The sequence below is a fragment of the Orcinus orca genome, chromosome 14 (genome assembly GCF_937001465.1).
Source record: "Orcinus orca chromosome 14, mOrcOrc1.1, whole genome shotgun sequence".
Lineage (NCBI taxonomy): Eukaryota > Metazoa > Chordata > Mammalia > Artiodactyla > Delphinidae > Orcinus > Orcinus orca.
Genome location: NC_064572.1, coordinates 48019632 through 48044641, shown reverse-complemented (window position 1 = coordinate 48044641; position 25010 = coordinate 48019632). Strand labels below are relative to the sequence as shown.

Genomic DNA, 25010 nt, shown 5'->3' with positions numbered 1-25010 from the left:
AGGCTACCATTTATAGGGGGAATTGACATCAGGTTGGCTCATCAGTTATCAGGGAAACGAGTGTCAGGGGAGGGGACAAGCACGTAGGCAGTTACTGATTAAGACCTATAATTTACAGAATTGGATAGTAAAGCAGGGACTGATTGAGCAGGGGTTATACAGAGAGCAAGAGAACAGCTATCTTGAATGGTCTAACGATACAGTTCCAAATCCCCTAGGCAGTCTTTCAACCAGGCTGCCAGCCATAGGGTATGCCAACCACACTGTCCTAGTTGCTGTTAGTATAAGGAATGACATACTATGCCCAGAAATGATCACAGCAAAATCTTCAAATATGTCTCTGTAACCCCCCAGCCTTTCCTCATGATTATCACCCAGGAAGCAGACAAGTGAAGGGTATCTCATTCTAGGGACAGCTGCATTTAATAATCAAACTGCCTTATTATGGTGTATGGACCAGGAAAAGCTGAGAGAAGTAGAGTTAAACTATCAGCTCATTGTTGAGTAGTTTCTGCCATAAGAAGCAGAGGCTGTCAAACTGCAGCCAGTCTGGAAAGCCAAAGATATACCATAAGTTTATTTTTAAGAAACATGTCAGTATACCTCGAGCTAACACATCAATAACTGAAAAAATTCTAAAGTGGTGAGAAATCACAGATGTAGTCAAGCTGTTAGTAGTTGACATGGGCCATGCCACTGGCATGCAGTGGTGGCCTCCACATGAGAAACAACATCCTTTCCTCTGAGCCAGTGTATTATGGTGAACAGGTTACCTTGTCCAGTGTGATGATGATTCATGCAATGAGAGTGGCAATCTGGGTGTTGCTGTCATGAACAGTAAGCAAGATTCCAATGAGTTTCATCAGAGAATCAGTTTTTTAAATATATATGGAGCATTATTTCCCAACACACATGTAATTATATTATATTTGCTCTTTATAACTCAGAGAAACATAAATCTACTTGGAATGCTTGAAAATGCTGCCTACAAACAGACCACCATGTTAAATTCTAGATGAGCATCAGCACAAACAAGATAATAGAACATTTTCACCTTTTCCTTACTTCATTAAATTGTAAAGAAAAAAGTCACATTTCTCCCAGATAGGAGTAAGGTCACATAATAGCATTTATAAGCTATAGACTAAATAAAAGAACTAATTCCTAAATTCAAAAAACTTACAAAAAATCCATAATTTCTGAAGCTGAGTAAAATATAAGAACTGTGTTTTGGGGTACATTCCACCTGATGCATGCCCTGTTCTATTATTTCTCTAGTACTTCTTTATGGTTCTGAGTAACCCCATGTTACCACCAATAACCTAGTAGAAAACTTAGCGTTGCCAGACCTTATTAAAACACAGTTTTTATTATTTTCCTCATTTCCTGCCCCAATCATCATTCTATATCACTATTCAATATTTTTTATGTACCACTCCACCAACGTCATTTAACGTAATAACACAGTAAGATAAATCACTTCCGTTTTTTTGTGGGGTTTTTTTGTTTTTTTTTTTTTGCGGTACGCGGGCCCCTCACTGTTGTGGCCTCTCCCGTTGCAGAGCACAGGCTCTGGACGTGCAGGCTCAGCGGCCATGGCTCACGGGCCCAGCCGCTCCACGGCATGTGGGATCTTCCAGGACTGGGGCACGAACCCGTGTCCCCTGCATCGGCAGGCGGACTCTCAACCACTGCGCCACCAGGGAAGCCCCTCAAGTGGATTTTTGAAAGATCGTTCAGAGAGACTCTGGTTGCCTTCACAGGGCTATTCTCATGTTAGATATACTTAGGATAGCATAGGTTAAATACATAAGGATAATCAGAAAATTCAGTTTGATATGGGCTGTTCCTCAAAAACCATCTACAAAGAAGCAAGCAACCACTGTTTGACAAAGTATGCGCAACACTAGGAGTTTGTTGTTTCTTATTCAATAGCACAAGAAGAGTAACACCAATGAGATAGTACATCATGCAAGAGGGACATCATATGTTAATACAAAATGTCTCAAGGGGTTAGAGAAATTGCAGATCCAGGGACTGAGGACTAAAGTATGAAACTTTATGGAAATCTTTGGAGGATTTTTACAGGGTTGGAGATTCTTTATCCAGATTTCTGCCAAACACATATACTTCTACGAAGACAGTGATACCTAGAGTTTAGATTTTCAATTTTTCTATATTTTACATTATGCATGATTTCACATACTTACCAATATAGAAAATATTAGATATACTTCAAAACAGATTGAACAAAACAAGTATACTGTTCATCACAAAACTTTAATATTATCAAACTAAGACAAACATCCAGGAAGCAAGCATCTTTTGAATTCTAAGACAGTCCTAAGTGAAAACTCTGCTCCTAATACAAAATTTAAAAATGAACCAGGCTGTCATTTAGCTTCTTTTCAAATAAACAGGATACTCAGGTAAAAAATAACAAACTGTTGATAGCAATCAGTATCACAACAAAATGACATGAATTTCCTGTAGTTTCCAGGTGTCTTCATGATTAAAATAAATGACTCCTTAAAAAAATAACACAAAATAAATTAAATTTATAAAGAGAAAATGATGCCTGACTTCACATTTTAGAATATATGTAAATGGACATATATTCAAAAAAATATTTAAAGCTCAAGATAACTAACTAGGAAAAACAAAACACAATATCAAACAGCTCTATAACCTAAGTTTCTAAACTAAAATTAAATATTATAACATGTCTAACAGAAAATACTATTTTATTGAAAAGCCTTTTAACAAAGATAGTTACTATAAATTACACCCTAGTTGCTGGGAACTAAGTTTCTAGAGATATAAAGACTATAACACGGGCTTCCCTGGTGGCGCAGTGGTTGAGAGTCCGCCTGTCGATGCAGGGGACATGGGTTCGTGCCCCGGTCCGGGAAGATCCCACATGCCACGGAGCGGCTGGGCCCGTGAGCCATGGCTGCTGGGCCTGTGCATCTGGAGCCTGTGCTCTGCAGCGGGAGAGGCCACAACAGTGAGAGGCCCACGTACCGCAAAAAAAAAACACAAAAAAACAAAAAAACCCCACAAGACTATAACACAAGGCCAAAATCATTTCATTCATTCCTCAGAGAGTGATGTCAACATCAGTTGTGCAGGCTGTGGCTGGAGGGACCCATTTATCTCCAGCAGCACCTGGATTTCTAAGGAAGGACCTCTGTGACTGGGGAGAGGTAGAGAAAAGGAAAGGAAGCTGACAAGAATATCAAAGTGTCATGTTTCCTGCTGTCTGCTTTGGTACTTCAAAGGAAAACTGCCCACTGCCTCTGGGTGTGCCCCACTTGAGGATCCCCCACTGACCCTGTGGACACCCCCAAAACCCTAAGATTTTGCTAAGTCCCCACCTCCCCAACTCCGCTGCGGACTCCTTGTGCCCACTGCCTAGTGCATATTTAAGAGCCAGTGCCTATAGAAGAAACCACAAACTTGAGCTAGAGCGCCACCCTCTGGAATAAAAAAGGTTTCTAATAGCCAGCCTGTTGAGACATAAGACTCAAAGTAAACAGAAAGCCTTAGTTTAGTAAAATGTCTGCTACTTCAAATGCGAAAGGAGAAATGCATACCTTCAAACACTACAAAAAATCAAGGAAAGATGGTATCACCAAAAGAAAATGATAATTCTCCAGCAACGAAACTCAAAGGCACAGAATATTGCAATCTAACTAATAAAGAATTCTAAATAGTTGTCATGAAGAAATTCAATGAGCTACAAGAAAACCTAAAAAGCAATTCCATGAACTTAGGATTAAAAATAATGAACATAAAGAGTTCTTTACCAAAGAGATTGAAATTAAAAAACAAAACAGAAGTTCTGGAACTGAAAAATTCAGTGAATGAGATGAAGAATGCAGTAGAAAGCACTGATAACATGAGAGACAGGAAAAAGAAAAAATAAGTGACTTGGAGGATAGGAATATAGAAATAATTCAATTAGAAGAGGAGAGAGAACTGAGATTTTAAAATAGTGAAGAAACTTGAATACTACTCAGTCATAAAAAAGAACGAAATAATGCCATTTGCAACATGGATGCAACTAGAGATTATCAGTAAGTCAGACAAACAAAGACAAATTCCATATGATATCACTTACATGTGGAATCTAAAATATTACACAAATGAACGTATATATGAAACAGAAACAAAATCAGGAATATAGAGAATAGACTGGTGGTTGCCAAGGGGGAGGGTGGTGGGAAAGGGTAGGAGGGGGAGTTTGGGATTAGCAGATGCAAACTGGTATATATAGAATGGATAAACAAAAAGGTCCTACCGTATAGCACAGGGAACTATATTCAATAGCCTGTGATAAACCATAATGGAAAAGAATATGAAAAATAATGTATATATATATATATATATATATATATGTATAACTGAGTCATCTGTACAGCAGTAATTAACACAACATTGTAATTCAACTATACTTCAATAAAAAATAAATTTAAATAAATAGTGAAGAAACTCCATGAGAGCTATCATTTTCAATCAGAAAAGCAAATATAGGAATAACTGGTGTTCCAGAAGGAGAAAAGAGGGAGAAGGGAACAGAATATTTATTTAAAAAACAAAAGTTGAGAATTTCCCAACCTGGGGAAAGAGTTGGACATACAAGTCCAGGAAGGTAACAGAGTCACCTTATTATCTCAGTGCAAAAAGACCTTCTTCTCCAAGACACATTATAAAGAAACTGTCAAAAATCAATGACACAGAAAGAATCTTGAAGGCAGGCAGGGAAAAAAAGAATAACCAAAGTAACCTACTAAGAAACCCCCGTTAGGGTATCAGCAGATTTCTCAGTAGAAACTTTATAGGCCAGAGGAGAGTAAAATGACATATTCAGTTGTTGAAATATAAAAATTACCAGCCAAGAATGCTTTATCTGGCAAAGTTATCCTTCAGAGATGAAGGAGAAATAAATGCTTTCCAAGACAAACAGAAGCTGAAGGAATTTAGCACCATTAGACCTAATTTGCAAGAAATACTTAAAGTTCTTTAACCTGGAATGAAAATATGTCAATCAGTGACACAAAAACATATAAAAGTACATAACACACTGGTACCAGTGGGGAGAAAGAAAACAGTCAGAATTAGAAAACTGTAAGTCTATATTAGAATGGTGTTTTAACCAGTTAACTATATTATAAGGTTAAAGGAAAAGAATATTAAAACTAGCTAATTGTTAACTAATTCACAGCATAAAAAGACATAAATTGGGGGAATTCTCTGGCGGTCCAGTGGTTAGGACTCAGTGCTTTCACTGTGGTGGCCTGGATTAATCCCTGGTCGGGGAACTAAGATACTGCAAGCCAGTACTCCCCTGGCAGTCCAATAGTTAAGACTTTGCCTTCCAATGCAGAGGGTGCAGGTTTGATCCCTGGTTGGGGAATGCCTTGTGGCCAAAAAACCAAAACATAAAACAGAAGTAATATTGTAACAAATTCAATAAAGACTTTAAAAATGGTCCACGTCAAAAAAATCTTTAAAAAAAAAAAGAGGTAAATTGGGACATCAAAAACACAGAAACGTAAAATATACTTAATACTGTATTACATATTTTAAAGTTGCTAAGATAATACATCTTAAAAGTCCTCATTGCAAGAGAGAAGAAAAATTTTTTGTAACTATGTATGGTGACAGATGTTAACTAGACTTATTATGGTGATCAATTTGCAATCTTTATGTTGTACACCTGAAACTAATATAATGTAATATATGTTAATTATATGTCCAACAAACCCAAAACCTAAAAGAGGAGCAGTAGAAGGGTGGAGCCTTTATAGGAGAGTGAAGATAAGTTGTTTTTAGTACAAAATGGACTATTTTATTTATGAGATATTTTATGTAAGCCTCATGGTAACTATAAAATATATTCATAAAACATTAAAAAAGGTGATACTGAGCATACTACCACAGAAAACCACCAATTTACAAAGGTGGACAGAAACAGAGAGAAAAAAACAATGGAGTTACAAAACAACATGAAGGTAAATGATAAAATGGATTAAAAAAAAATAAGACCCAACTATATGCTGCCTACAGAGGACTTATTCAGATCTAAAGACACACATAGAACCTGGATGTTCATAGCAATACTATTTACAATAGCCAAGACATGGAAGCAACCTAAATGTCCATTGACAGATGAATGGGTAAGGAAGATATGGTACACACATACACACACACACACACACACACACACACACACAGGAATATTACTCAGCCATAAAAGAGAATGAAATAATGCCATTTGCAGCATCATGGATGGACCCAGAGATTATCACACAAAGTGAAGTAAGTCAGGCAGAGAAAGACAAATATCATATATCACTTATATGTAGAATCTAAAAAATGATACAAATGAACTAATTTACAAAACAGAAAGAGGCTCATAGACATAGAAAACAAACTTTTGGTTACCAAAAGGGAAACGGGGGAAGAGATAAGTTAGGAGTTTGAGATTAACAGATACAGATTACTATATTTAAAATAGCTAAACAACAAGGACCTACTGTATAGCACAGGGAACTATAGTCAATAACTTGTAATAATCTATAATGGAAAAGAATCTAAAAAATAATATATAACTGAATCACTTTGCTATACACATGAAACTAACATAACATTGTAAATCAACTAAAGTTCAATTGAAAAAAAAGATACACATAAGTTCAAAGTGAAGGAATGGAAGAAAATATTCCATGCAAATCAAAAGAAAGCAGGGGCAGCCATACTTATACCAGACAAAATAGACTTCAAGCCCAAAAGAGTAAGAGACAAAGAAGGTCATTATATGATAATAAAGAGGTCAATAAATTAAGAAGACATAACAATTGCAAATATATACATACCCAACATTGGATCACCTATATATATTAAGCAAATATTAACAAATTTGAAGGGAAAAACAGACAATACAAAAATAGTAGGGGAATTCAATACCCCAATCAGCAATGGATAGATCACACAAACAGAAAATCAACATAGAAATGTTGGAACTGTACCATACTTTAGAACAAATGGACGTAGCAGACATATATAGAACATTCCACGCAGCACACACTTCTTCTCAAGTGCACACAGAACATTCTCCAGGATAGACAATATGACTGGACATAAAAAACATTTTAGCAATTTTAAGAAGACTGAAATCATAATAACTACTTTTTCTGACCACAACAGTATGAAACTAGAAATCAACAAGAGGAAAGTTGGAAAAATCTACAAATAGGTAGAAACTAAACAGCTATTGGATCAAAGAAGAAATCAAAAGAGAAATAAAAAATTATCTCGGGCTTCCCTGGTGGCACAGTGGTTGAGAGTCTGCCTGCCGATGCAGGGAACACGGGTTCGTGCCCCGGTCCGGGAGGATCCCACATGCCACGGAGCGGCTAGGCCCGTGAGCCATGGCTGCCGAGCCTGCGCATCTGGAGCCTGTGCTCCGCAACAGGAGAGGCCACAACAGTGAGAGGCCCGCGTACCACAAAAAAAAAATTATCTCAAAACAAGTGAAAATGTAACTGTATCATATAAAACCTTATGGGATGCTGCAAAAGTAGTTCTGAGAGGAAAGTTTATAGCAATAAATGCATATATTAAGAAATTGAAACAACGGTACACCTGAAGGAAACAGAAAAAGAAGAAAAAAATTAAGCCCAAAGTTAGAAGGAAATAATGATCAGAGTAGAAATAAATGAAATATAGGCCAGAAAAACAATGGAAGGATGAATGAAACTAAAATCTGTTTTTTCAAAAAGATAAACAAAATCTACAAGCCATAAGCTAGACTCACTAAGAAAAAGTGAAGACTCAAATAAATAAAATTAGAAATGAAAAAGGAGACATTTCAACCGATATTACAGAAATATATATGATCATAAGAGATTACTATAAACGATTACATGCCAACAAATTAAATTACTGGGAAGAAGTGGATACACTTCTAGAAACACACAACCTACCTACCAAGACTGAATAAGGAAAAAAATTGAAAATATAAACAGACCAATAACTAGTAAACAGACTGTATCAGTAATCAAAAAACCTCCTAAGATTAAAAGTCCAGGACCAGATGGATTTATTGGAAAATGCTACTAAACATTTAAAGAAGAACTAACACCAATCCTTCTCAAATTTTTCCAAAAAGTTGAAGAGGAGGAAACACATCCAAACTCCTGCTATGAGGCCAGCTTTAGCCTAATACCAAGGCCAGGTTAGGACACTATAAGAAAACTATAGACCAATATCCCTGATGATACAGATGCAAAAATCTCCAAAAAATATTAGCAAACTGAATTTAAGAAAACATTGCAAGGATTATACATCATGACCAAGTGGGATTTATCCCTGGGATGTGGGGATGGTTCAACACATGCAAATCAATAAATATATCACATTAATAGAATGAAAGATAAAAACCATATGATCATTACAATGGATGCAGAAAAGGCTTTTGACAAAACGCAACATCATTTCATGATAAAAACTCTCAACAGATTGGGTACAGAAGGAACATACCTCAACATAATAAAGGTCATATACAACAAACCCAGAGCTAACACTATACTCAATGGAGAAAAACTGAAAACTTTTCCACAAAGATGAGGAACAAGACAAGGATGCCCACTCTCACCACTCTTATTCAATATATTAGGGGAAGTCTTAGCTAGAGCAATTAGGCAAGGAAAGAAAATAAAATGCATCTAAATCAAAAAGGAAGAAGTAAATTTTTGCTGTTTACAGATGATACAACTTTCTATACACAAAATCCCAAAGAGTCAATCAAAAAACTATAGAAACTTTCAGTAAAGTTGCAAGCTATAAAATCAACATACAATAATCGGTTGCATTTCTACATACTAATGATGAAACATCTGAAAAAGAGATAAAGAAACTATCTCATTCACAAGAGCATCAAAAACAATAAATACCTAGGACTAAATTTAATCAAAGTGAAAAAACTGCACAATGAAAAATATGTGACTTTGCTGAAAGAAACGGAAGAAGACAAAAACAAATGGAAAGACATTATGTGTTTATGAATCAGGGGAATTAATATTGTTAAAATGTCCATGTTTCCAAAGCCATCTATAAATTCAACACAATTTCCTCATCAAAATTCCAAAGTGAGATCATGTGATCAAATTAAAAGAGAAATATTTTCTCAAATTTAATTAGCTATGCAAATTGTTATAAAAACCAAAATCAAAAAGAAAAATATTCCAATGGCATACTTCACTGAAATAGAAAAAACAATTCTAAAATTTGTACAGAACAATAAAGGACCCTAAATAGCCAAAGTAATCCTGAGGAAGAAGAAAAAAGCTGGAGTATCATACTTCCTGATTTCAAACTATACTATAAAGCTACAGCAACTAAAAACAGCAGGTGCTGGTATAAAAATAGGCACACAGACCAATGGAACAGAATAGAAAGTCCAGAATTAAGCACCAACATATAAGGTCAACTAATATTTGACAAAAGAGCCCAAAACATCTAATGGGGAAAAGAGAATCTCTTCAACAAATGGTGCTGGGAATACTGGATAAACACATACAGAACAATGAAACTGGACCCCTACCTTACAGTACTCACAAAAAGTAATTCAAAACCTAGAAGAAATTGTATGGAAGAAGCACCTTGATACTGGATTTGGCAATGATTTTTTGGTTATGGCACCAAAACCACAAACAACAAAGCAAAAATCAACAAATGGGACTACATCAAATGTAAAAGCTTCTATACTGGAAAAGAAACAATTAACAAAATGAAAAGGCAACCTACAGGATGGGAGAAAATTTTGGCAAACAATATATCTGATAATGGGTTAATATCCAAAATATATTTAAAAAAAAACTCATACAACTCAATAAAAAAAAAAGTGTTTAAAAAATGGGCAGAGGAATTAAATAGACATTTCTCCAAAGACGGCCAACAGGTACATGAAAAGATGCTCAACATCACCAATCATCAGGGAAATACAAATTAAAACCACAATGAGATATAACCTCACAACTGTTAGAATGGCTATAATTAAAAAGACAAGAGATAACAAGTGTTGGTGAGGATGTAGAGAAAAGGGAATCCTTGTACACTGTTGGTGGGAATGTAAATTGTTTCAGCCAATGTGTAAAACAATATGGAGGTTCCTCAAAAAATTAAAAACAGATCTACCATATGATCCAGCAATTTCACTTCTGGGTATATACCCACAGGAAATGAAAACAGGATATTAAAGAGATATATGTACCCCATATTTATTGTAGCATTATTCACAATCGACAAAATATGGAAACAATTTTAGTGCCCATCAGTGGATGAATGGATAAAGAAGATGTGATACACACACACACAAACTGGAGTATTATTCAGCTGTGAGGAAGAAGGACACCCTGCCATTTGCAACAACACAGATGGACCTTGAGGGCATTATGTGAAGTGATATAACTCAGACAGAGAAAGCCAAATACTGTACTATATCACTCATACATGGACTCTAAAAAGCTGAACTGGTAAATACAGAGAGTAGAATGGTGGTTTCCAGGGGATATGGGGTAGAGAAATAGTTTGTACCTTGTTTAAAGGGTACAAATTGTAATAAGTAGTAAACAAGCCCTAGAGAGCTAATGCACAAAATAGAGAATATAGACAACAATATTGTATTATAATCATCAAATTTACTAGGAAACTAGAGCTTAATTATTGTAACCACTAAAAGTAAATGATTAATTATATAACATGACAGAAGTACAAATTATTGCTACAATGACAATCACATTACAATGCATAAACCTATCAAATTAACATGTTGTACATCTTAAATTTATACAATGTTATATGTGAAATATATTTTAATAAAAGAAATAGAATAGTACCTGGCATATAGGTACTCAGAAAAGTTTGCTGTTTAGGCATTGAATGAATACTAATAGAAAAAATTATCAGGGTAACAAATCTATATGTAATCAACAACTTAGTGTCAAAATATAAAATAGCACACCTTATATGAATATGATTAGGTATCTGCACACAAACACACAAAATTTTAGAAGAACAAGGCAAGACATTTGCAAGAAACTGTGAGCCTTATAAACAAATCCTTACTACCATCTGCCAGACTGTGCCACCTGTTTGAGTTAGACAATGTGATTGCTAAATTACATGTACCGTGACATACCAATAACACTGTTGTGCAATATCCCCCCCCCCAAAAAATTATCTTATTTAGATATAAAACAAATTTCAGGCACATGAAATCCCAGTTTTAGTTTTTCTTCTATACAAGAGATATACAATATTATTAGACTATTAGAATTAACTGAATATCTACTAGCCCTTCCTTTTCATTGTAATAAATTTCTTTTTCAATAACTACTTCTACTTCTTGAGATCACCACCACCACCACCAGCACCACCACACACCAACAGAGTTAAATTTAGCTATTGAATTAGTTTCTGAAAATTCCTGAGATATAGGAGTAGAGATAGGGGTGGAAGAGTAAAATAGAAAATCTCTTATGATACCAGACTTTTTTTTTAACCAAATAAGACTTGTCTTTTTCTTTTCCAAAAGAATAAGAACTGTCTGTTGTGAGTGCCAAGGGTGACATAGACACCTAATGGAAAGCTTCTCTTATCTTTACATTCCAGTAATCTCTGAATATTGTTCAACATAATTGCTAACATTAAAATTATGGTAGTCATAGGATACTGTTTAAAAACCATACTCATTTTCTAATTGATGTGAAGTAGGTCACTATTATTTAATATAAACATTTTATATTAAGGCTGAGCTTTTTTTCCCCCTCCTATTTTCAATTGTTAATCCCTAAAACCTTGATAAGTAGAATATTTCTCAGGCACGATGAGTGATTTTCCATTGCTGAATATGTTTTCCGATGTTCTCAAACAGTCATGAGCCTGCAGTGACTAAAGGCTTTGGTGACTTCTGTCACCAGAAAGCACTGAGCTCTGGGATAGGTGGTTCATTAGTTTCTAGTTGGTGTGTACTTGTTTGGATTGGTAACTGTCATCATCCATGAATACTAGTATCACTGAACTGCTTTAGTGATTATTTTAGTGGGTATAATATGCAGCTACTAATAACTATGATCATTGTATTATACTTATTTTTAAGTATTAACAGTCTAAAATAGAGGTTCCATTCTCCTGCTACTCCAATGTTGCTTTAATATGATATCTAATTGCCTAAGTGGATTTCAGCTCTTTTGCTGCTGTCATTATAGCAAGTCCCAATAATAAGCAATGGTTAGACAGGGAGATACGTTTAGCTCAGGAGGAGGATGAAGGCATTTGTACTGCTTTCTAAATGTGCATTCTGTTCTAAATTCATAAATGTACTCACCAATGGTATGACTTTCTGAGAGTTCTACTGCAATAGATTAAAATGTACTTGAAAATTTTTTACCCAAGTAGGATATAAAATTTTGATAGGTTTCCTTGGCTTCCAGGTGTAGGCTTTGACTTCCTATAGCCAGCACGGTAAAGGTAAAAGGCTCTCATGAACTCACTACTCCCATTTCCTCCCTTATATCCTATGCTCCAAGCACTGATTGTCAGGAATTTGCATTCCTGAAATTGCCAGTTTCTCATTTCCTATACTTTACTTATAATGTTCCTTCTGCTTAGTATGCATGATTATCCTTGGTGCCACCAAAACATTTCAATTCTTAGTCCTTAATGACAAACATAATTTTTTGTTAAAATTAGATTTTTCCTTCCTATCTCTAAATTTAAACTCAGATGGTTTTGTTTTGTTTTTTTAAATTCTCAGAACTGACATTCAGTAATAGCCGACATTCAATAAATGATGAAATCTGCCTCTGGATAATTTCATTTATTTGAAATTGAGCTTAAGAGGCAGCTCTTTGGGAAATCTTCCCTGAAGATGATCCAATGAACATTTACTAAGTACTTTTAAAGTGTGAAGGTATTGATATATGTTCATTTGTGGATGCAAAGATATATATATTCCTACAGAGAGGAATCACAGAGAATAAATGGTTATCTGAAAAAAGAGGTCAAATATCTGTCATGCAGTCACTCACTTCCTCCAGCTAATCTACATTATCCCTGCCAATTTTATATGTGTATGCGCACACACACACACACACACACACATACACAAATGCTATTTTATGACTAAATTCCTCAACTAAATTTACCATTTCTTTCCTTTTCCCCTTCTTTCTCATGTTGAAAATGACATACTGGAACAAAGTTAGGCATTTCAATCATCATCAAGAGTAGAGTTTTCAACCAAGAAATTAGTATATCTTGCCCAAAACGCTATTATCTTCATATAATATCTTCACTTGGAGTAACCAAATGAAACAACCAGAGATAATGCTGAATTTCGGTAAATAAATTCTTGCAAATTCTTTTTTATTTCTAGAATACCTGGCCAGGTAAATCCAAGGCTTACATATATGGAGACTGTGGACAGGTCCCTGTCCCTAAAGAGAAGTATTTTCCCTCAAAGACACATATAAAGCATAACTTCTTGTCTACTAAGTTACATAAACAGGACAAAAATTTAATACACCTAGTATTTTTATTAATAAAATTGCTATTTATGATTGGTTATTAAGATTAATTGGTTATTAATTGGTTATTAATTGGTTAATAATGGTTATTAATTGGTTATTAATAATGGTTATTAATGGTTATTAATTGGTTATTAATTGGTTATTAAGTTTTTGTAATATAATTTCATAACACGGAGACTCTATAGGATATTTTAAACAAACTTTCATAAAATAAACCCTATTTTGATTACTCCAACTTGTGTTTGTTTTTCCTAACATTACTTATAGTACATAAACAATTTGTGCACTAGATTATATAATTTTATGGTTTATTTCTTTTATAATGTTTGTGATAATCTTTTATTTCCAAAAGTTCTGTCACCATCTGAAAGCATATTTCTAGATTTTCCCCTTCTTTTTTCTATCTCAAAACATGATTTTAGGTACACAGTAATCAACTCATTTAAATAATTATCATATGGGTATAATCACTATAAAATGTATGATGAAATGAATTATGCATACCTTGCGTAAATGTGCTTGCTAAAGTTCATTTGACAACTTAAAATTTTAGAAAGGCGTTTGAATATGGCATCTAAAATTGCAGAGCTCCATAAAGATTAACAAGTTTTTTTATAACTATGTCAACAGTTACACAAATTCAATTTAACAACATAAAAAGAATTTACCCCCCCCCCATGACAGTTTAAAAAGGCCTCAAGATGTTGATTCCTGAGACTATAGTTTTCAGACTTAATGCCTTGGTTATTCAGGGTTTCAAGAGCAAAGTGTGTCAAAACTCACTAAATTTTTCAGAGCCCAATGTTCAAAGTATCAAAAGGGTCATTTAAATACTGTGCTGGGAATAAGGAACCTAGTTGATTTAATACCACAGTTTATATTTTAAAACTTACACATATTTGGCCCAAAGAGGAGATGTAAAAATTGTAATATAAGAAGTTACATAATTCTATAAGACAGGATGGGGTTTATTAAGGACAGATTCTAAAATGGGAAGATAGTTTTCTTTTCATGACAGGGTAGAATATTTGAAATGAGCTTAGTTTCACAAATTTCAAGATTATAAAGATAGAATGAGGGGGATTAGCTTTGCTGAAACTATCCAGATGTTTGTAAGAGAAAAAAACAAATTTACTCTCACTTGGAGACTTGAACATACCCCTCTCAGAAGATGATATTCAGAAAATAAAAAATATTAATGAAAATCTGAAGGGATGTATAAAGGAAAAAATCAGTAAAGCACAAAAAAAGTATCAGGAATATAACATTAGGCCATCCTAAAACAGGCTGCAGATTTAGATTAAAAAGATTACGACAACCTCATACCAATTTAAAAAGATTAGAAACGAAAAATTCCTAGAAAAAATTGACAATACCTAGAAAATATGAAACAAACTAGAAAAAAATAAACAAAATAATGTTTAACCATAATAATGTTAAACAAAATTATCTTTAAAAAGGAAAAACATTGGGCTTCCCTGGTGGCGCAGTGGTTGAGAGTCTGCCTGCCGATGCAGGGAACGTGGGTTCGTGCCCTGGTCCGGGAAGACCCCACATGCCGCAGAGCGGCTGGGCCCGTGAGCCATGCCCGCTGAGCCTGCAAGTCCAGAGCCAGTGCTCTGCAACGGGAGAGGCCACAGCAGTGAGAGGCCCGCGTACCGCAAAAAAAAAAAAAAAAAAGGAAAACATTATTTTTAAAGAGAATAGAAAAAGAAAGTTTTCCTATTGGTTTAACAGAGTAAGCTTAATTTTCACTTTAAGTTATCAAGAAGACTTCTGGTCAAGACAGAGCAACACTGTCTTGACTGTGCTGATTCACTGCCTAGTCTCCCCTCCGCCCCCACTCTTCACTGGTTTCTGTGTCCTTCCCTTCAATAGAAAAGAGGAAGAGAAAAAATTCTGGCAGGCAGCAGGGCCTTTTCAGCAGCTTCTGTGGACTCATAGATTTCCATGTCTTTGTGTAAGAGATCACGATTTCCCAGGGGTAGTATTCCTCCTTGCACACATCTACCTTGTGCAAGTATCAATGAACAAGAATAGTCTTTAAGGGCCTAACAGAGGGCTGAGAAGAGCTGGAAGCTGAAGTCCATCTTCTATCTGACAGCAAGTCCCAATTCCTGAGCTGGTCAGTCAAGACACTTCCGGCCAACTTGAGGCTCCAGCCACATGGGCAAATCAAGGGCTTTGAACATAACAGATAATCAAGCCTCCCCTCCTCTTTGGCCTCAGTGTGGACTGATGCATTTCACACTCCTTGAGAGAAATCTGGTTCCCAGAAGTTTGCAGACCTCTGTGCTTGATTACTGTACATCTGCCCAATCTCCTTCCCCTGTCCCTGGCTTGGAGTATCTCAGGGTATTATCCTTAACCCCCATCTTGGTGGGCTTCATGTGAGTGTCTTCTCTTCCCTGCTGACTTGCTGACAGCCATAATGTATGCAAAGATAGGGAAACTCCACAACATCCCAACCCACACCCCAGTGTCCCTTAGTAGACACTCTTTTCCTGGGGTGGATATATATATATGTACTCTTGCTCTCTCGTTTGTGCTGCAGACATTTTGGAGAACATGAGACTAGAAAGTAAATGAGACTGTAGGGGTAAGGGAGCCTATCCAGTAGGAGGGATGGAAAAATGGGACTGGATATTTGGGTTACTAGAAGGCTACAGCAGGAACCATGTGGGAGGGAGGGGGATGAGTAGATTGAGGAAGCCACTCTGTGGGCATTTGTGTGCTCCCTGGTGGAGTATCCTCAATCCTCTCTGAGCCCAAAGACCTCTGATAATTATCCTATTTCATACGTAAAAAATGGGGCCAACACATTTGAAAAGACAATTTGAGAGAAAACTAGGGACACCTTAGTAAAGCAGGGCAAACCATCGGAATGCACAAGGATCTCAATCTCCACCTGAGAGAAGGTGACCCAGTCTGAGACAGACAGGGAACACTGACTCTTAAAACTTTCTCTCACCAAAAACAAAAGGCCCCAGTGTCTTTCTCATGGGGATGTTTAGGTCTTTCTCTCACATGAAGGTCCTTTTCTCATATGGAAAATGAGTTTTCTACGCTCTGAGAACTGTCATTTTTCTCTCTTTCTCTCTGAAGTAGCAGTTTCCACACTCTCAATCAGGAATGCAATCTCTTTCTCAAACACAGTAGTGCCCGCCCCTGTCCACACACCCAGCGACAGACACACAGAGGAATGGAGACTGAAAGCAACAAAGACACAGAAACACACACATACAAACACAAATAGAAATACTGACTCATAGACACAGGCCAATATACACAGATGGGGGTCTCTATACTCTCACTATTGATCTTCATTGTATTACTCTGTTTTAGTTTGCTACCCTGTTTTAACACACCCTGAAATCATCCTATTTATCTTTTCAATTGTTCATTCTCATTATGCTCCATGTAGGCAGGGACTGGTCAGATAAGCCCACTGCTGTAGCTCCAGTTCATAGCAAGGGACCTGGCACAAATCAGAGATTCAGTAAACATTTGGATCAGTAATTAAAATTATCCTCCCACATCTAATCACCTGCATAAAGCATTCACCTTCTCCCTGAATTAAGCTCAGCATGTTTGTAGTATATCCCTTTGGACAAGCAGCCCCTGATGCCCCAGGCCAGGGCCCCTTCCCCATCTGTACCCTCTCTATTCACACCAGTCCCAGCACCTATCTTGTTGCTGGCCTATGAGTGTGGTTCTTCCCACCAACATATGAAGATAAGCGGAAAAACAGGCAACTGAGAGAACTCCAGGGCTTTTCATAAACAGAATCCAGAGCCTGCCCCGACCTGGTATGTAGTCAAAAATCAGGCTGCACTCAAGGAGTTTAAGTCCATCCTGCAATGTGGGTGAGGCCAGAGAGCTGGGGAAGAGGAAGAGAGGGATTAGCCCACGGTAGGCTGGATATGGGGATAATGTACAAAACTTCATCCATAAGATAAACTCCTTGCTCCTCCCCATGTCCCATCCCCTCCATGAATAGCGGAGCACAGAAACAGAGACAGATAGACCAGAGACCCTCGCTCCTGCCATACCTACAGTCCAGGGACACCATAGCCTGAGTTGGAGTCTGACCTGATCTAGGATCCTTCCCCATGTTGCTGTCTCCCAGGAAGCCATGGTAAGCCTGTATCTCCAGCAGGCTGCGGGTTGTTGGCCTTGGGGAGACAAGGTATGAGCAGTGAGTAAGATTCATCTCCCAGCTTTTCTCTCTGCCTCCCTGCCCAACTGTTCCATCTTTCATTCACCTTGGAGGACACACATTCATCTCTCCCCATGGTGTCCCGAATGTTCTGCTCCTGGGGCTGGGTCAGCTGCTGGGGCTTATCCTTAGGAAGATCCAACTCTTGTGGCACCTCTGCCTCAGCCTCATGGAAAAGCAGCTTACCCTGAAGGGTGTATAGCAGGTGGAGGAAGGTCTGGTGCCTGGAAGGAGGAGGTGGGTGTGAAGACAGGGAACCTCAGCTGAACCACCCTGGGTCTGTAGCCCATGTTCCCAGCCTCACCTCTGCAGCTTGTACTGCTCCTGCCCTGCCTGCTGCTTCAGGGTTCCAAGTTCCTGATATAGCTGTTCAAGCTCCTGCTGAGTTCCTGTCTGACGCTCCCTCACCTCTGAAGAAACCACTGCCAGATGCTGCAGACGCTTCTCCTACCAGGAGTGAGAATGTAGACACGGTTCCTCAGATGCTGACGTCTTAGAGCCATTTCCCCAACCCCTACAGCCTTGAACTAGCTGGGGGTTCAGACGCACAGATGGAAAGAGGGACTCTACTCACTTTAGGCAGGACCAGGGGCTTAGAAAAAAGGAAGGGTCAGAATGTGTTGTTAAAAGATGAGGCACTCTGGAGAAAAGGAGCACAAAGATGATGATAACGCTTATTTAGTTTGCTATGTGCCAGGCACTATTTTAAGCACTTGCTGTACCAATTACTTAATCATCATAATAACTCTATAGAGTAGATGCTATTATTTTTTCTTTCACAGATGAAGAAACAGAAGCAGAAAAAGTTAGGTGACTGCCCAAGATCATGCAGTGGTAAGTGGTGATACTAGGATTCAATTCCATGTTGGTACCCATGCTATAATGCCTCACTGGAGGAAATAGAATAAAGGTTTTCTAGGACTTGGCCCATGCAATAGCATGGTGGCGAGAAGAGGTATTTTCCTAGGTGAATGGACCTACCTGTTGTAGCTGCCACTGCTTCTGGACTATTCTGAGTTTTTCCATGGCCATTTGCTTCTGCAGGTAAGCAACGGAGGGGAACAAGGAGAGGAGGAGTGCATTTTTATGTTTGGATTTCTTTTTTTTTTTTTTTAATAGTAAGTCTTTGTTGGTTATCTATTTTAAATATAGCAGTTTGTACATGTCAATCCCAAACTCCCAATCTATCCCTGGCCCTCACCCTTCCCCCTGGTAACCATAAGTTCATTCTCTAAGTCTGTGAGTCTGTTTCTGTTTTGTAAATAAGTTCATTTGTATCATTTTTTTTTTTAGATTCCACATATAAGTGATATCATATGATATTTGTCTTTCTCTGTCTGACTGACTTCACTTAGTACGATAATCTCCAGGTCTATCCATGTTGCTGCAAATGGCATTATTTCATTCTTTTTAATGGCTGAGTAATATTGACGGATGAAAGGATAAAGAAGATGTGGTACAGGGGCTTCCCTGGTGGTGCAGTGGTTAAGAATCCGCCTGCCAATGCAGGGGACATGGGTTCAAGCCCTGGTCTGGGAAGATCTCACATGCCGGGGAGCAACCAAGCCCGTGCACCACAACTACTCTGCCTACGCTCTAGAGCCCGTGAGCCACAACTACTGAGTCAGTGTGCTGCAACTACTGAAGCCCACACGCCTAGAGCCCGGGCTCTGCAACAAGAGAAGCCACCACAATGAGAAGCCCGCGCACCGCAACGAACAGTAGCCCCCACTCGCCACAACTAGAGAAAGCTGGCGCGAAGACACGAAGACCCAACACAGCCAAAAATAAATAAAAATAAAATAAATAAATTTATATATATATAAAAAAAGATGTGGTACATATATACAATGGAATATTACTCATCCATGTGGTTGGATTTTAAAAGACAGCCAGTGGGTCCAACCCAGCATGTTCACCCTTTTCCTCCTCCTCTCTGCCTGCCCTCTCCTCCCCTCATCCTTGGTTCACCTTGGCCTGGAGTTGTTCAAGGGCCTCCTGGAGCTTGGCCTGCTTCCTTTGGGCCTCCTCCACCTTGGGCAGTGCCTGGGTCAGGGAACTGGTGATGGCCTCCACGTGCTCTTGGTAGGTGGCCTTCAGCTCTTTCCACTGCTCTTTGACTTCAATTGCCTTCTGCCCTGAGAAGAGCCAAGAGTGAGGGAATAAGTGAGGTTGGCCCACCTGCCTGCAACACTGGGGCTTCAGTCTTCCTGTCAGCCAAACAGCTGACTTGACTGATGTCCCTCTTCCTTCTTCACTAGGGAAGCCCCTATTCCAACCCCCTGCCCACTCACGGCTCGTGTCTTCAGAGGCCAAGGGGTTCAGGTCCTGGGCAGTGCCTTCCTGAACCAAGAAATTCTGCAGGAAGTCTACTACTTGAAGCTGGCTGCAGAGGAGCTTGTCTTTCTTCCGGGAGTCCTGTTCAGAAGGAGGGTGGACGCAGGTAATATTCTTACCTCCTTGTACTATAGGCCAACAAGGTTACCTTCCAGTCTGCTCACCATTATCGCTGCCCAGTGTCTCACTAGGAGGACCCAGGAGCAGTCCCTGGCTTGTGAAAGGCTAGCTCCCATCTTGTACGCACCATCACAAACTCAGCCAGCATCTGCACGGGCAGTTCTGCCTCCTCCTGAAGACCTAGAGGCTCCAGGATGTCTGCCACCTTGGCCAGGGCCCTGAAGGGGCAAGAAAACAGGAGAAACTGCAGACTCCTGGGGTCCTAGGTCTAGTCAATTTGTGTGCACATGCACATATGTGATTATGTGTATTAACGCTGAGTCTTGTCCTGCCTAGCACTGGCTTGAAGGGCCATCTGGGACCAGGAATGGTGTTTGTATGGAAGACACATGGAGGTAGTAAGTGCCGTGAAGAAAAATAAGCAAAGCAAGGGGAATAGGAGTGTGGGGAAGGAGCTGTGATTTTAAATAGGGAATGTCTCACTGAATAGAAACCGTTTGAGTTTCTGAAATCAGTCATGGAAATATACAGGGAAGGGGGGAGCCCCGCCACGCAGAGGACACAAGCTTGGGGGCAGGGTATCAGAGTACTTGAGGAGGAGCTAAGGACAGGGGGCTGGACCCCTGGGTCTAGGCTCTCCAGAGTTCTCCCTTGTTAGCGGCCGTAGCAGTCCATTAGGAGGCGGGGATGGGGACAAAATAATCCACTGGGAGAGTGTGTGTTGGACAGGGGTGACAGAAATTAAATGGCCCTCCCAGCATGTCTCCTAGGGATGGAAAGTCTCCTGTTAGGATGGTCGATCTGCGAAGAGATATGGAGGGTTAACAGAGATGGAAAGGTCCCCTTTCAGAACACACCTCTGGGGGGTGTGCGTACGTGGTGGGGGACGGACAGTCCCTCATAGCCCTTACTCCTGGAGAGACGCAACCGTCACCTCAGGAACCTAAGACTGGGGGGCTGGGATCAGGATCACTTCACGGCTTAGTCGACCCGCAACCGCTGTAAGGGGTGGAGGGGAATTACTGATTTTACTTGGGACCGCGCAAGGTCTGCCCCAGCCCGCCCCCGGCTGCCACCTGGCGAGACACACTTACTCTCGGGCAGCGGCCTCCGCCTTAGTCTCTGCCGCCTCCATCATTCCCCGGGCCGCGCTTCAGCTCAAACCTCAGTCCACTTTGGACCCGCCGCGCACCGCGCGCCGGGACAGGCGATTGGATGTCCTGTCAGTGGGCGGGAATCAAGGACCATTGGGCACTCTCATTGGCAGGAGCAGATTGGCGCGTTAGCGCGCCCCGTTGTTTGGCGCAGGCGCAGTTGTTGCTGAGCCCTGCAGGCGCGCAGAAGTCCTACGCCTGCGCAGTAACCCGTAGGCGGTGCTGAGGTTTGGAGGTGCGGCTTGAGCTCGCTCAGTGGCGCGCTGCCTAGTTCTCAGAGTAAGAGAAAAGACGATTGTTCTGTTTAGCTTTTAGGGGCAACTCTCAGAGTTACCTTTATTAAAAAAAAAAGAAAAAGGAAAAAAAATCTGCCCTTGAACGAGAACGCTGGGTCTGTCTTCCGAGACACTTGGCATCAATAACGGATAACTAATCCTGGAGACTGAGGAAACAAATAATCAGCTCAAAATGCTTACAGCCTTTCAAAGATTTTCCAGGATGCGGGTTTGGGAGAGAAAACCTAAGCACAGCCCAGCGAATTGCCTGCGTTGACCGGTTGGAGCCGAAAGTTTGTGGGAGACCAAGGCAGGTAATGACCTCCAGAGTATAGCAGAAAGGAGAGGGTTGCTCAGAGAGAGAACTCGGAGTTCTGTAGAGTTTTCTCCAGTATTCTGCTGAGTTCTGAGCATCTTGTGTTTGAGGAAACTACCCCGAAGGGGTTTTAAGGATTCCCAGAGATCACTTAGGGTCAGTAACTCCTTCCACCAGTCAGGCTGGAAAACTTCATAATCCATGGGGCGTTGGTTGGCGTACACAGACAGGTTTTGCCTTAGTAATAGGGCATTAGCCCTAGACACCTCACGCCTCTAGTGCCACCTCACAAATCTTAAAAGCAAGGCCCAAGTGGATCAAACGGTTAACAAATCATTTAAGTATATGATAGACCAAAGTTAAATAATATTTCTAGAAATACAAAAATGTCCAGCAACCAGTAAGGTACAGTTCACAATGTCTGGCATCCAATTAAAAACTACCAAGCTAGAAAGAGAAAAACAAGTACTGTGTGCCAACGCATATATATGGAACCTAAAAAAATGGTACTGATGGACCTAGAGGCAGGGCAGGATTAAGACACAGACATAGAGAACAGAGTTGAGAACACAGTGGGGGAAGGGGAAGCTGGGACAAAGTGAGAGAGTGGTATGGACATATACACACTACCAAATGTAAAATAGATAGCTAGTGGGAAGCAGCCGCATAGCACAGGGAGATCAGCTGGGTGCTTTGTGACGACCTGGAGGGGTGGGATAGGGAGGGTGGGAGGGAGACGCAAGAGGGAGGGGATATGGAGATATACGTATATGTATAGCTGATTCACTTTGTTGTACAGCAAAAACTAATACATTGTAAAGCAATTTTATGCCAATGAAGATATTAAAAAAAAAAACAAGCTTGCAAAAAAGCAGGAAAAGAAAACCCATGTTTAGGGAACAATCAATCACTGTTCAGAATAGAAATAGATGCTAGAATTAACAGACAAGGGTTTTAAAACAGTTATGTTCAAAAAGATAAGCAGAGGTATAATCAAAAAGATAATAAGAGGTAAGGATATGGAAAAAGTGGACTGCTCACGTTACTGGTAGGAATGTAAAATGGTGCATCTGCTTTTGGAAAACCGTTTAGCAGTTTCTCAAAATATTAAACATATAGTGACCATATGAACCACAATTCCACTTCTAGGTATATATCCAAGAGAAATGAAAACATGCTCATAAAAACTTGTACACAAATATCCATAGTGCAGCATTATTTACAAGGGCTGAAAAATAGAAACAACCCAAGTCCCTTCAGCTGGTGAATGGAAAAAACAAAAATCTACATCCGTTAAATGGGGTATTTTTCAGCAATAAAAGAGAATGAGGTAAAAATACATGCTAAAACATAGATGAGCCTTGAAAACATGCTAAGTGCCAGTTGAAAGAGAGCAGATATTGTATGATTTCATTAATGTGACATGTCCGGATTAAGCATATCTGAAGAAACAGAAAATAGATTAGTGGTTGCCAGGGCTGGGAGCTGGCACGGTAATGGGGGAAGGTTGCTAGTGTATGGGGAGAGACTGCAAATGGACATGGGGTTTCTTTTACTGGGTAAATAAATGAAAATGTTCTAAAATTAGACTATAGGGAAGGTGGAACAGTTCTGTGCAAAACAACCACTCAATTTACACTTTAAATGGATCTTAATAAAGCTCTGAAAAAAGTTAATCAGAAATATGAAACATGTAATAAAGACCTAAATCAAACCTGTAGAGGTGAAAACTGCAATGTGACAGATGAAATTAAATGGAATTAATAGCAGATTAAACATTGCATAATAAGAGATAAAAGAAATTGAAGACATAGTCTTAGAAACTAACACAAATAGTAGAAAACTAAAACATAAAAAGAACAAAGCAACAGTGAGCTGTGGTACAATTTATGACAACCTATGCTTTCCATAAAGGACCTTCTTGCTTGACTGAGTCCTTCCTGCTTGATGAGTCTACTTTTTAGAACTTTCTAAATATTCTACATATACAATACAGTGGAGAAAATAAATGACACTTTCTGAAAAGTACATTTGATTGGAGTAACAAGGATTGACTATCAATCTCTTTATGTTTGAAGGTTTGGGTCCCTTTGATCTATTTATCACAAATTCCCACAGAAATACTGCCTTTTGAATAAAATCCTTTTCAAATGTTTGAAATGACCTCACTTCACATCTAAATTTAAATATTTTAGGGTAAACTGAAGACCAAATCATTAAAAGAGCAAACAATAAATAGCAAATCAAAATGACATACTGCAAGTTGAACTTGAATGCAAGTTGACTTTGGACTATACATAGCACAAATTTGCCAGCTCTGGGAAATTCCCTGGAGGTCCAGTGGTTAGGACTCTGTGCTCTTCCTGCCAAGGGCCTGGGTTCAACCTCTGGTCGGGAATAAAATCCCACAGGTAGCGCGGCATGGCCAAAAAGAAAAACAAACAAACAAACAAAACCCAAATTTGCCAGCTCTGTTTAACCTTCCACTTGACTCTGATTTATAGAGATCTGACCTAGAATTCTAATGAAAATTACTATAGATAATAAAAAAGTACGATTCCAAGTTTCCTCCTCTTTCTGTGTTTTCTAATCCACAAGCCACAGCCACATGTGGCTATTTAAATTTAATTACAGTTAAATAAGATTAAAAGTTTATTTTCTAAATCACATTAGCCACATTTCAGTGCTCAATAGCTATGTATGCCTAGTGTCTTCCATACTGGACAATGCAAATTTTGGAACATTTCCATCAATGGAAAGTTCAATTGGACAGTGATGATTCATAAACTTTTAGGTACATTAGATACATACATCCTGTAATTTGTGTACAAAAAGTTTACATTAATTTCAACAAAACCAACAGGGTAAAAAAAAATTCCGTAGCTTAAAAAAGTCACATTTGCAGTAAAGAGGTTGCAAGTGTATAAATTGTATGTGTTTTTAAATTTAAAGAGTTGTTTGCAGCTTATCAAACTCTAATGCCCTCCATAA

At 38.9% G+C, this 25010-nt stretch overlaps 1 protein-coding gene and 2 long non-coding RNA genes across 8 annotated transcripts in view; 1 reads left to right on the top strand and 2 right to left on the bottom strand.

Annotated features, from left to right (window-relative positions):
- Positions 1 to 25010, bottom strand: part of LOC125960954 (uncharacterized) — a 265018-nt gene that overhangs the window by 238458 nt on the left and 1550 nt on the right. The gene's annotated exons all lie outside the window — the stretch shown is intronic.
- ZWINT (ZW10 interacting kinetochore protein) lies at positions 15582 to 21496 on the bottom strand. Of its 5 annotated transcripts, none has more exons than XM_033412115.2 (9): positions 21369 to 21487; positions 20402 to 20492; positions 20112 to 20235; positions 19789 to 19955; positions 18799 to 18855; positions 18122 to 18264; positions 17864 to 18041; positions 17651 to 17773; positions 15582 to 17478 (listed from the first exon to the last, which is right to left on the bottom strand). In XM_033412115.2, the coding sequence occupies exons 1-8, from the start codon at positions 21410 to 21412 to the stop codon at positions 17696 to 17698; spliced, it is 882 nt and encodes a 293-aa protein (XP_033268006.1). In that variant the 5' UTR covers positions 21413 to 21487; the 3' UTR covers positions 15582 to 17478; positions 17651 to 17695. The 5 variants fall into 5 exon arrangements, with proteins under 5 accessions (XP_033268006.1, XP_033268009.1, XP_033268005.1 ...); XM_033412118.2 differs by having other exon boundaries at positions 15582 to 17076; positions 17691 to 17773; XM_033412114.2 differs by having other exon boundaries at positions 17691 to 17773; positions 21369 to 21486.
- LOC125960950 (uncharacterized) overlaps positions 21650 to 25010 on the top strand; it is a 69769-nt gene continuing 66408 nt past the window's right edge. For both annotated transcript variants that reach the window (XR_007471147.1, XR_007471146.1), the window contains exon 1: positions 21650 to 22017. This is a non-coding gene — a long non-coding RNA (uncharacterized LOC125960950). The remainder of the gene's footprint in view (positions 22018 to 25010) is intronic.

Coding starts and splice junctions, on each gene's coding strand:
- ZWINT (XM_033412115.2), bottom strand. CDS start 21,412: ATGATGGAGGCGGCAGAGACTAAGGCGGAGGCCGCTGCCCGAGA. Junction 20,236..20,401: donor TGCTGGCTGAGTTTGTGATG/GTGCGTACAAGA, acceptor CCTTCTGAACAG/GACTCCCGGAAGAAAGACAA. Junction 19,956..20,111: donor GGCCTCTGAAGACACGAGCC/GTGAGTGGGCAG, acceptor GGCTCTTCTCAG/GGCAGAAGGCAATTGAAGTC.